At 32.9% G+C, this 12,728-nt stretch overlaps 1 protein-coding gene across 1 annotated transcript; it reads right to left on the bottom strand.

Moving 5' to 3' along the window:
* Positions 1 to 7,327: 7,327 nt before the first annotated feature.
* On the bottom strand, positions 7,328 to 9,658 carry LOC133284266 (uncharacterized). Its single transcript, XM_061481264.1, has 5 exons — positions 9,458 to 9,658; positions 9,254 to 9,340; positions 8,344 to 8,493; positions 7,547 to 7,744; positions 7,328 to 7,429 (listed from the first exon to the last, which is right to left on the bottom strand). The coding sequence occupies exons 1-5, from the start codon at positions 9,656 to 9,658 to the stop codon at positions 7,328 to 7,330; spliced, it is 738 nt and encodes a 245-aa protein (XP_061337248.1).
* Between the last annotated feature and the right edge of the window lie 3,070 nt (positions 9,659 to 12,728).

The following is a 12,728-nucleotide window of genomic DNA, read 5'->3' as shown; positions in this document are numbered from 1 at the left end:
ATAGTGCCATGTAATTTATCTTTAGCATATATGACTTAGGGGGAAATCTCAATGATTTATCTGACACAAGTGTTTTCACTTTAAAAATTTTCATCTGTCTGTAAAGTATGCATTTGTATGAGGCTCCATGACCATTGTTTTATTGGAGGCCTATTCTAAATATTCAGAACTCAATCCTTAGTCTGATTTTTGCATGGCAACATTGACTTTAATTTCCATGTCTTTGCTTCTTTTAGTCCCCCCATACATGTCTAGAAGTTTACTAGTTTTGGCAAATTTGGCTTAACGAGACGACTGTTTCCTTGTATTTTTATCCACCTTTAAGTATTAGTTCAGCAGGAAGCTATTGGACACATATCTTCATGCTTACAAACTCAGTTTTGGACTCTTTTGAGGCTATGTGGCCACTATATGCCATTGGATGCCTAAATTTGCAGAAACAAATTTTGGAATTTGTACATAATAGCTCAAACCTTACTGCAGCTGCTGGATTGCAGCAATCCCTTACCTATCTGCTAAATTTTTTCTGTTACTCTGGTTGCATATTTTTATACATTTGAAGTATAAAAATATTGATTTCATATAATTTATTTAATTTTTTTTTGGGAAAATTTGTACTAAAAGATATAAAATTAATTATTACTTAAAATAGATTTTGTTTTAAAATAATATTTAGATAAAATTTTTAAAAAAAATTATAAAATTCATTATGACAATTTTAGACTAGTGAGTCAGCAACACTCATTGCTGGCTGAGCCAAATTGTAAGAACCTGCACTGTTAAATTAAGAATTTAATTAAATTAATTATAAGTTAAGAGATAAATTCCATAGTTGACTCTAATAATTATGAGAAGGCTTAAATAATTATAGTAAGTGATTATTAATGTTGAAAGTCTTTTTTCTGACGAAAAGTGCAGATACCGGTTCTGCCTCACAGTATAAATGTGTACCGATGAAGTATCCCAGAAAATTACGAAAAGTATGTATATATCACTAGAATAAATAAAAGCGCGTACCGGCAAAGTGCTGCGAAAAATAAATAAAAATATGAAAAATCTTAGAAGAATGGGTAGGTTCAAAATCTAAATTTTGAGATTAAAATGATAAGCGTAGCTATTAGTGCTAATACCGACACTTAAAACTTAATGAGGCTATATATACATACTTACAGAGAACCCTAGGTTGATTCTAATCAGCTCTACGTGCCTCCATTTGCTGAAACTCTGACCAGCCACCTTGCCACCTTCTTCCCTCTCCATTGAGCCATCAAGAGGTCACTTTTCCTCTTGGTTTCTTCATAAAAACTCCATGTGTGAGTGTACTCTAGCCTTGGGTAGTTGAAAGGGGGTGCATTTCTGAGTTTGAGTGAGGATCAGGGGCTGACTTCTTGGTGTGAGTTGTGGGAGCCAATGTGATGACATTTTGAGCTTCAAGAAGCTACCTTTGAAGAGAAAAGACCAAGCTTGTGTGCCATTTCGTGGACCCTTGAAGTCAGATTTTTGGTACTGACTTGTGCTTGCTGTTTTGAGCTTGGGTGGTAAGCACCATCACTTGCGATGAGTTTTTCTATGTTAAAAGTTGAGTCTTGGCATGTATAATGAGATGATTAAGCAACGAACATGATCACTAGTCTAAATGGGTCTAATGATGCATGCTTAGGCGTATTAATGAGTTAAAAATGCAACCTTGAAGTGATATCTTCGCGACATGCAGAAACTGCATTCTGTCGCGAAATATCCGGATATGATATCCGGATATTGATATCCGGATATGGGGTTGGAGATATCCGATATCCGGATATGAATATCCAGATATGGATATCCAGATATGGCCCCGACAAATATCCGGATATTATGGGAATTTCGAGATGGTCACTGTTCTGTTCTGACAGAATGGTACTATGGGTTTATGGACTCTAGATTGGTGAGTTGAACCTCTGTAATAATTGAACTAAGTCAGAATCACTTAGATTAAGGGCTTAAGGCTTTGGGAGAAGCCTAATGGCATGAAACGATAAAGAGAACGTTGTCATTATGTCATGAACTCTTAGATTATAAATATTGATATGATTGCTAGTCTAAACAAATTGTGATTGTGCTGTTTGCGGACCTTGAGCTAGTGTGGACTTTGGCTTGAATTGATTGCTTAGAGGTAAGCCTTCATGTCCTCGGTTTTTCCATTGTTGGTTCTACCAAACCTCATGGAGGGGTGGTTTATATGCATGATGTGTTTTCATGTATTGATATTTGAAATGCTATTGAGCTGTACGTGAAAATGCCTTATGATATGTATGTGTTGTTCCACCTAGACGGTAAGCCTGAGTATGTAGCGTCATACAATAGGGTGATTCTGTGGGTGGGTGCAAGTAGCTTCTTGCACTTACTGTAGGTTGTAGACGTATGCAATTCCTGCATGTTCTCTGGCCAGTAGGATTTTGACACACATGGCATGATTATATGCTGCATTGCACAAATTTTGGAACTTATACTGTTTTACTGCTTTTAGAACTTATATTGCACATGTATGTGAGCTTGGGGTGGAGAGATCTTTGAGGACCCCTTGTCTTACTGAGATTTCTTTTTAGAGATCTCACCCTACGTTTGCGGCACATTTTCAGGTTCAGGTACCTCGGGGGTTGATACCTCGAGTGGTAGAAGGTTGGAGCTTAGTCGACTGATGCATGCTGATTATACTGTTATGATTGGATGCTGATATATTTATTCTCTTTTTATTGTATTTGAGACTCGATGATTATGCTGTTTATTTGATGAGCGTGGGGATTGTCCATGCCACGTTGACTCGACTATGTTTATTTAGATTTGAGTTGTATAATTGTATCACGATATTGTCCAGTCTACGTGTTGTAGTTCCATGACTAGATACACACTTAATTATATTATAAGGTTATTCAGTGTAGTTAGCTTTTATTGCAATTTACATACAGACAATGTTTTATAAAGGATTTAAGTAATCAACTTGGTTATTAATAATTACGTCATAATTGAAAAGAAAAAGTTAGTTTCCGCTTTTTAATTAATTGCAGCTTAATACGATGACATGATAACAAATCGGGTAAACACGAGGTGTTACACAAATCAGGCTACACCAACTTGGACCATTTATTTTATATTTTTTTGGGCTTCAATTTTGTTAACTAACATGTTAGGCTTGCCCATTTTAATATCTATAACTCAAATGAGCAACCTCTGGTTGACTCATAAAACACTCTAATTTATTTGGGAGTTTGGAGGGGAAGGGAATGGAGGGGACCCAAGGGGGAGGGAAGGGAAAGAAATTGAAGAGTATTTTCATCCCTTGTTTGGGAGTTAAAAAAATGGTAATGGTGTAAAACGGAGGGTTAATGAGATATTTTTATCATTTTATCTTTTTTTAAATTAAAATAATTATTATATTTTACAAATTAAATTAAATTTAAAATTTCTAACAAAATTATTTATGTACTTTTCACAATACTAAAAAAGATCACATTTTCGATGAAATTTTTATGTTGAAAATGATAAAAATTTCATCACAAAATTATTTTTTCGTTAGAACACTTTTTGTCGAAAAGCGATGGAATTTTTCTCCGATGAAAATTTTTACAAAAATAAATTTTCTATTCAAATGTTCGACAAAATTTAGTTTCCATCAAATGTTTTAAACGAAAAAAGAATTTCGTCAAAAATTTTAACGGAATGTTTTATGTTCAAAATTTCGATGAAAATGTGTTCTCACGGAAATTTTGACGGAAATGTTTTTGGCAAAAAAATTGAGGAAAATGTTTCATTCGAAACTTTCGACGAAATTTAGATCCTGTAAAGAATTTTGACAGAATATTTTTTCCGTCAAAAATTTTAATCGAAATATTTTTCGTCCAAAATTGTTACGGAAATATTTTATGTCGGATTTGTTTGACAGAAATATGTTCTATTGAAAATTTTGATGGAAATGTTTTTATCAAAAAAATTGACGGAAATATTTTCTGTTGCAAATTTTTGATGGAAATGTGTTTCGTTAAAAAATTTGACGAATTTTTTTTTTTTGTCAAAAAGTTTAACGAAAATGTTTCCGACAAAAACTTTCGACGAAATTTGAATTCTCTAAAGAATTTTGATGAAATTTTTTGTCTGTCAAAATTTTTCGATGGAAATGTTTTGAATTGAAAATTTTGATGGAAACTTTTTTCGTCAAAAATTCCGATGAATATATTTTTTTGTGAAATATTTTGACGAAATTTAGATTTCGTATAAAATTTTGACAAAAAAAAATTCTGTCAAATTTTTTTATAGAAATGTTTTTATTCACAAATTTTGATGGAAATATTTTTCGTCCAAAATTTTTGAGGAAAATTGTAATGGAAATGTTTTTTGTAAAAAAAGTTGACGTATTTGTTTTTCGTCGAAACTTTTCGATGAAAATGTGTTTCATCAAAATTTTGGACACAAATATTTTCGTTGAAAGTTTCGACAGAATTTAGATTCTATCAATAATTTTGATTGGATTTTTTTTTTCGTAAAAAATTTATGTTAGTGATTAATGCAAAATCTGGTTGTGTATTTAATTTTGTCATTAATTTTAACGAAAATTTGTTGATGTATATGATTTTCATCAAAAATTTCATCACTATTTTTGATAAAATATTTTTCGTCGATAAATTCTGTCGATATTTGAGACTTTTCTAATAATGTCACATTTAAAAATGATTTACATTTATGTAGTATTTGCATTTTAATGCCAAGGGTAGATAAGTAATTTTTAACATTTTCTCCCCCAAATTTGAGAAACTTTAATTTTAAGAAGAATGAGGGTTTTGGAGGGTTTAGTAAAAATTCTCAAATTTTTTTCCTCATTTTTTTAAACTCACAAACAAGGGAAGAGCTTACTAAAATCCTCCTTTTCTTTTTTTCCCCCTCCTAAAATCAACTCCCAAACAAAGGCTAAAACAAATTGGATTGTGACAAGGAAAATCTATATGGGCTACTCAGTCAAGGACTCGTCTCCTGTAAAAATTGATAGAGATTGTATTATTAAGATGCATTAAAAGTAATGAACATGCTTTGTACTAAAAAAGAGAGAGTAATGAACATGCCTTGGTTGGTCCTTTTTCCTCCTTTCAATCTTTTAGGTGAAGAAATGGGCTCATTGGCGCACAAGAGAACGAAATTGGGCAGATACTCCCAATACATCACCAAGTAAATTGCATCAGGAGAGTGGGCAATACTTCCCCAGGGCCTTTTCATCTTTGGCTTTGATTTCGTATAAAAAAAGTAATGAGTTTCTATTTACACATCTTTTTCTTTCTTAAAATTAAATTTATTTTCACAATTAAATAGTTCTCTGATCCGAATAAAATATTTGTTTTGCACCCACATGCTATAGAAGATAAAAGCTATTACATATGATTAGCATTATCCATTAGAGTGTTTTATGAGACAATGAGAGCTTGCTCATTTGGTAAAACATGAGTTAAAGATATTAAAATGGGCAAACCCAACAAGTTAGTTAACAAAATTGTAGCCCAAAATAAAATAAAAAACAAATGGTCCAAGTTGGTGTAGCCTGATTTGGCTCAGCCCGCAGTGAGTGATGCTGTCACCTGATAAATACCGGTAGTGACCACATTCTACATTAACTTAGATCCCTTCTGGATCGAATAATATTTTTTTAGAATTTTTTTTTATATTACAATGAGAATCCAACACTACACACACCACACCACTACGCTAACTCTAGTGGTTAAAACCTAGTAAATTTAATAGCGCAAAAATTGGCTGCAGAATTAAACTTCTTCAAGAGATAAAAATTGGTTACACAAAGTTTTGAACTTCAAGGGTGAAAGAACTGTGTTTTTTTTTTTTTTTTAAAAAAATTGTTCTTAAAAATTTGGAAAAAAATTTCATTAAAAAATTTAATGATTTCTCTCACCTACAAACCTACTAATGTATTTTCCTCTCAATTTGAATAAACCATGTGCTGATGAAAAAAATTAAAGGGGTTGTTTCTCACATATTTATAAAGTATTTTATAAAAATGTAAACCGTAATTAATTTCACACTTTCTGTTTTCAAAATACACACTATATACACCTTAGATGGTATATAACTCTTTCACACTTGTGTATCTGAAAAAAAAAAAAAAAAACTATTTTACACTTTAGTTTTTTTTTTTTTTTTTGGATAATCTTTTTACAGTTTAGTTTTGTTAGATATACTTGAAGACACTGTTCAATGCCTTATGTTATGCCTATACTTTTGGGATTTTAAGGAATTCGAGCTGACAACCCTACAATCCAAAATTTGAAGTTCACAAATTCCACGATCACATAATGTCCGTTCAAACTCATTAAATGATTTTCTGAATGTTACTTATCTTATTGCGTCTGTCAGAATGCAAGTGCTGCCCCTTTTTCTTCTTGGCAAACATTTAATTGGATTGGACACTTATAATTTAAACATAAGATTCAATTAAGTTAACTTGTCATTATCCTTGTTTCAAGGCCAACGATGATCCCATGAGGAGATATGTCTGGAAACTCAATTTTTAGATTATCGTATAGGAGTAGGATATTGTAACAATCAATTAGTGTTACTACCAATCAATTTTACCGTTAGATCGATTATGTCGATCTAACGATTATATTTATTTCTATCTTTGTATAATTATGATTTCTCATATTTAATATTTTATATTTATTTTCACCTTTGTATATTTGATTTCTCATATTTAATGTGAAATATATATATATATATATATATATATATATATATATATATATATATATATATATATATATAAGGCTTATCCTTTCTCAATCTCAAGCTTGATATAACTTTATTTCCTGCCACTAAATTATAATTATACAAAAATGGATCAATAATAATAAAAGAAGAGAGAGAAAAAGATAACCATAAGTCATAACCATTAAAGAGTGAATCAATTATATAATAGAAGGATATAAATAATTAAAATGATGTAATTTTAGGATAACCGGAGATAAATATATCTTAAATAACTTGAGAAATATTTTTTTCATTTATATATATATATATATATGTGTGTATTATTGTAGCTTCCGATAAAATTTAATGCTATATATAGTCGTTTGATTCTAGCTTCGAATTCCTACGAGGTAAAAAATTGGTCTTTGCCCGTTGCCTAGTCATTCCAGCATTACCAAAAATAAAAATTGAATCTTAAAAAGAAGTTTGTGCACAGTATGTTCTGAATCCTTTTCATCTAATAGTACGGAACCTTGAAATAGACTTTATTTGTATCAGCATAACTCTTGCTCCTATGAAATTTGATGATTAGTGAAGCTGCACCTAATTACACCGAATTTTTGGGCTTGTCCCTCTTGAACGAGTTATAATCTGCCAATAATCTGACAGCAAATCCATTATTGATATCCTCCACATAATTTCTGAGAACCTGTTAATCAATTAATCAAAATCTCTTCACAGATTAGTCTAATCAAAATTGAAGTGCAGGCACATGCACTAAACACAGTACCACATAAAGGCTTAGTGTGACTAAAGAAATTCTAACCGAGTGCACAAACTTTTGCATGACATGTTCAGGAACCCATGCGAGTAATGGAGGAAAAGCAAGGCTTAAACTAATATCTATCTGATTCTTCATCCAGCTATGCCTTCCCTGCCTTTCCAGGTATAAAGCTCCGCTAGCATTGATGTTGAAATCTAACGGTATGTAATCAGAATGCAAACCTTGAAGCTCCCACCTTGTCTACAAAAGATAAGTGCTTTTAGCCGTGTTTGATCCAAGAGAATCGTGATTAATGTTGGATAAGTGAACTAAAGGTGTTTATGGAGGAGACAATTGTAGGTGGTCACATATCACTATCCGAAAATAATATAATATGGATTCAGTGCGTGCACTTTTAAAGGATGTAAATTGTGTTCTTTTAATTTTTTATTCTATGTACTCCTATAATACATAATTATAACATGAAATAGTACTTTTTTTTTTCACTTTTCACTTCAGCTGATGTGACTGAGAGCTGATGTGACTGAGGAGAGAAAAAAAGTAACTTTTCATGTTATAACTATGTACTCGGAGTACATAAAGTAAAAAAACTAAAAGCACACAACTTATATCCTTGTAAAGCACAAATAGTTTTCCCATGTAATATAATAGAAAGGAAAAAGAGGTGGTGCGTGTATAATGAAATCAACATCAAGAGAGGCTAGGGTTCATAAGTGTGTATGGGTTTAACTCTTTATTTACACAAAGAATTTACTTTTAGTTATATGGGTTCAGAACAAGCGGTTTGAGCATGACCAAATTAAAAATATATGTTACTTAAAATTTAATAAAGTACTTACAGTCTGAACCTCTATAAGTTTGATGATATGCCCAGGAATCTCAGGTGGGTAATCCTCCCCTTCAGATAAGCATCTAGCTGTAATGTATATAATTGGTTGACATGTTAAGAACAAGGCTTTTATCGGAGTCATCTTAACTCTCCACTCTTCCTGTATACATAATTAACGGAAACATGTTTAGATAAATGATCATCTAAAAATTGAGTTTCTTTGTCTCTGACATAGCTCCTCATGGGATCATCGTTGGCCTTGAAACAAGGATCGATAATGACAAGTTAACTTAATTGAATCGTATGTTTAAATTATAATTTACTTACACTACTCAAACATGGTAAGGATTGAACTCATAAGAATTTGGTCATCAAGGTTTAGATGTCATGTTAGGAGAATGACAAATATAGTACATTCTTAAAAGAAAGTAATTTGATTACTTTTGATCAATTTTACCGTATGATCTCACAAACAAGACAGATGTCATCACTATAATATTTTAATAAATTTTTTTGAAAACTGTACTACATTTGTCAATTAGCCCATATTAAGGGAAATATTTATTATGGTCCAGGACCACTGAATCTTTTTGTACTCCCTCTCACATCATTAATTTTTTCTTTCCTTTTTTATTCCTGTTATTTTCTCTTTTTTCCAATTTTACCCTCCTATTTACACTAAGGGACCACCTAAAAAATGGTGGTCCCGGTTCACTCTAAATAATCTCCATATTAAATAACAACTCTCTTTAAAAAGTTAGAGGAGGTAAGAATAAATTTTAATTAGAGATATATGCTTTATATCTAAACTATGAAACTAGATGTGGGGTATTCCTTTAATCTACCGATTAGAATTAAAAAAATTATCATTTGAACAAGAAATATGAAATTAAGCACCATCAATCTGCAAATGGTAGTACCTTGTTGAGCTGCTGGTTTGTTGATTTTTCTGGAAATATAGCTTGGATTACTCTTCCAACGTCTTCCATATATTGATCAAATGGAGCCTGCAAAACCAATTAAGATCAACCTTAAGCACACAACAAAAGCACAAAGAACATGCAACTGATGCAAGGAAGAAGGTGAGATATACATGTAACATAAATATGCATATATTTATATACCCCAGGCAACTCATGAAGGGGAACACCAGCACTACTGCTTCTGTAATTGAAGGAGAAAGTATTATTCTTACGCCCGAAATTCCATGAGCTAGATGATGCCTTTGCACAACAATGATTATGCAACTTGTGCTTCTTTAGTAGGTTTCCTCGTGTAGCACTTGTGCCAAACCAGAGGTGGCATGGAAGGAGTATGCTTGCCATAATCTCCACTTCATCTAGCTGATATAATTGGCTTTCGTTTCACATATTCACTTAGACCGTGTTATACAAATTGCTTGCTCAAAAATAGCAAAATTAAATGTTGTTATTATTAATAAATACAGGTCATGTTGATAGGGAGCATGGAGGTTGTGAATTAAAGAATAATATATGTAATATTGACTAGTAAAACTATTTGTTTATTAATTATTGTTGCAAGTTATGCAATTCAAAGTGCATGTTGTCGTACCACGGCGATGAATTCTATAGCATGCATGATTTGCATGATCATATAATAACAGATACTCAAATTTAAGGGAAATGTTGGATGCACGTACTTGTGCCGTTACCGACCACACAAAAATTATGAGGAAGCCAAAAGGAAAAAGTGAATTATATACAATTAAGTCTTCCTTAATTGTAATACCCCCAATACACACACATATATATATATATAGGGACAAGATCCTTTATCATCAATGTCAAACTACAGAGTTTGATACTAAATCTTAACCGTTGATTTCCGTGAATCTAACGATTATAATTTATTAAGTCAGATTTATATATACAGGGACAAGATCCTTTATCATCAATGTCAAACTAAAAAGTTTGATACTAAATCTTAACCGTTGATTTCCGTGAATTTAACGATTATAATTTATTAAGTCACATTTATTAGTTTATTATTAATTTCCAATAAATTATAACCGTTAGAGTGACGAAAATCAATAATTTAGATTTAGTGTCAAACTAACACTGATGTCAAATGATCATGTCTTATATAAATATATATATATATATATATATATATATATATATAGGGGAAAACATTTCTCAAGCTGCTTGAGACAATGTTTATAACACCTCGTAGTTTTAAAACATTTAATTATAGTTAAAATGTTAGTTAGAGGATTTATTTAGGAAAAATCTTGAAATCCAGGTAAAATTACACACGAAGGGTAAAATGATAATTTTGCAAATACCCAACCTTAGTCTGTGAGATGATAAAATTACATTTGATTTGATGAAACTAATGATGAAAATGGATTCAGAACGAAATTTGGAGTGGATAAACACTTTTTAAAAAAAATTGTTGAATAATGGTCGTTCCCGGAGTGGGAACGACATTCAGCAGGACGTTCCCATGGTGGGAACGGTATTCAGTAAGTTGTTCCCAGAGGGAGAACAACGTTCCCAAGGTAAGAACAATATTCAGTAGGTTATTCCAAAAGGGGGAACAAAGTTCTCATGGTGGAACGACGTTCCTGGGTTGGGAACGTTATATAGTTATTTTTGGAGAAAAATGTAGTTTGGAAAAAGTTATCAGAAATCCAAAAATAATATTGAGGGTATTATTAAATAACTTTGGTGAAGGTTGAAATGATGCTTTGGTGATTAGAACAAAAATTAACTGGATGATTTGAGAGTTAATTAAAGATTAGTGGTGTTTTTGAGTGATTTTAAATGAGGTGGCACTTGTGGAGTCTACCTCACTTAAGTGAAATATTAGGGCACATGATAAATAGTGAGAGTGCATCATCTTCCTCACTTTCTCCTTCAAAACCCACAGCCCCCCTTCCACCATTGAAGAAAAGAGTTAAAACTTGAGAAAATTCATAACTCAAGCTACACTCAACGGAATCGAACGATTCCAAAGCCAAACTTGTGTAAAATTTTGAGAGGAACACATTTCTACCCTTATTTTAAAGTGGGGAGAAGAGTGTGAAGAGATCCTCCCTTTAGAAAGTGACGTTTTTGAAGCTTTGGTGGGTCATTGGAGGCGGCTTGACTTGCTTTGGTGCTTGAAAACACATCCTAAGAGTCCTTGGAGATCATTTGTGGTAAGTACTCCAACTCTTGACTTGATTTGATGATGGATTGAAAATGGGTATAAATCTTGAATATGTGTGAGTTGATTGATGTAGTTGGAGGCATGTAATGGTAGTGTCCCTTTGGAATTCAATGCTCACAATGGTGAATGACGATGATTGAACCAATAAAAGTTATTACGATAAAGTTTGGTAACTTAGACAAATTTTAAAGGATGGACTAGGAGTTGTTGTAAAATAAGGTGTTAAGGAACGATGTAAATGAGTTATGGATGCATTGAATCATTAATAATAAGGTAAAATGAGTGTGTAACACATATGAATGGAGTGGAAAACCTTGTCCCCCTTGATATGTATTTTCGGCCTAGAGGGAACGATTAAGGGAGTGTGATGCTAAGTGATAATGTAAGGTAAATGAGAATTGTATTGGTGTTGAGAAAGGTTGTGTAACCATGGAGTTGATTGGGTGTGATGGAAACACATTGGGTAATATTTGGGCCTTGTGGTCGAACCTATAGTGTGATGGAGGGATTGCAATATGTTATTTGTTGTGCTTGTTGGACAAGTTAATTGATGGTCATGTATCTGTGATCATTGTAGGTGGCCTTCCTCGAACATGAATGTAGATGACTAACTATTGAAGCTACCTAGTTTGGGAGCTTCTAATAGGTAACCTCTTTGTACTGGGGCTTGACCCCCTTGTGTGTTCCACCATGCCCGTTGAGGGTGATGGTAGGAAATGTATATGAGTAATGTAGAATGACATGAGCATGCATTGAGTATTTATGAGGGTACATATGTACGAAGTCTCTGGCCAGTAGACAGTTTTTGCCTTCGGGCGTTTCAGAATTCCACTGGATAGGTCTCCGAGATGGAGTTCCAGTTGACCCAGGGTCGTGGTGTGTGATCCGGATAGGAGCACACTAGGAAGTCTCGGGTGTATGCGGATGGGAGGGGTACCTTGGTTGGATGTTCTAGGAACACGACTTGGATGAGACCCATAGGCTTATATGCCGAGGACGTTGCGTGGTATTGGTAGTTACCATTCCCGCTGCGTCGTATTTTGTATTCCTATATTCCCCAGTTTCTCTAAATCCCTTGCTTTATCCCGTTTTGAAAAATGGTTATTTTATATTATTTATATGCATCGAAGTGAGCCATTGGGCGGAGTATTCTCCAGAACCTCTGGATTACTGAGATATATTCGTATATCTCACCCCGTGTTTGGGGCATCATTTCAGGTA

Source organism: Gastrolobium bilobum, unplaced genomic scaffold, assembly GCF_033153095.1.
Source record: "Gastrolobium bilobum isolate Gb01-03AN ecotype WA unplaced genomic scaffold, APGP_CSIRO_Gbil_v1 utg3166, whole genome shotgun sequence".
Classification (NCBI taxonomy): domain Eukaryota; kingdom Viridiplantae; phylum Streptophyta; class Magnoliopsida; order Fabales; family Fabaceae; genus Gastrolobium; species Gastrolobium bilobum.
The sequence above is the reverse complement of the archived record's forward strand: the minus strand, read 5'-3'. Positions and strand labels throughout refer to the sequence as shown.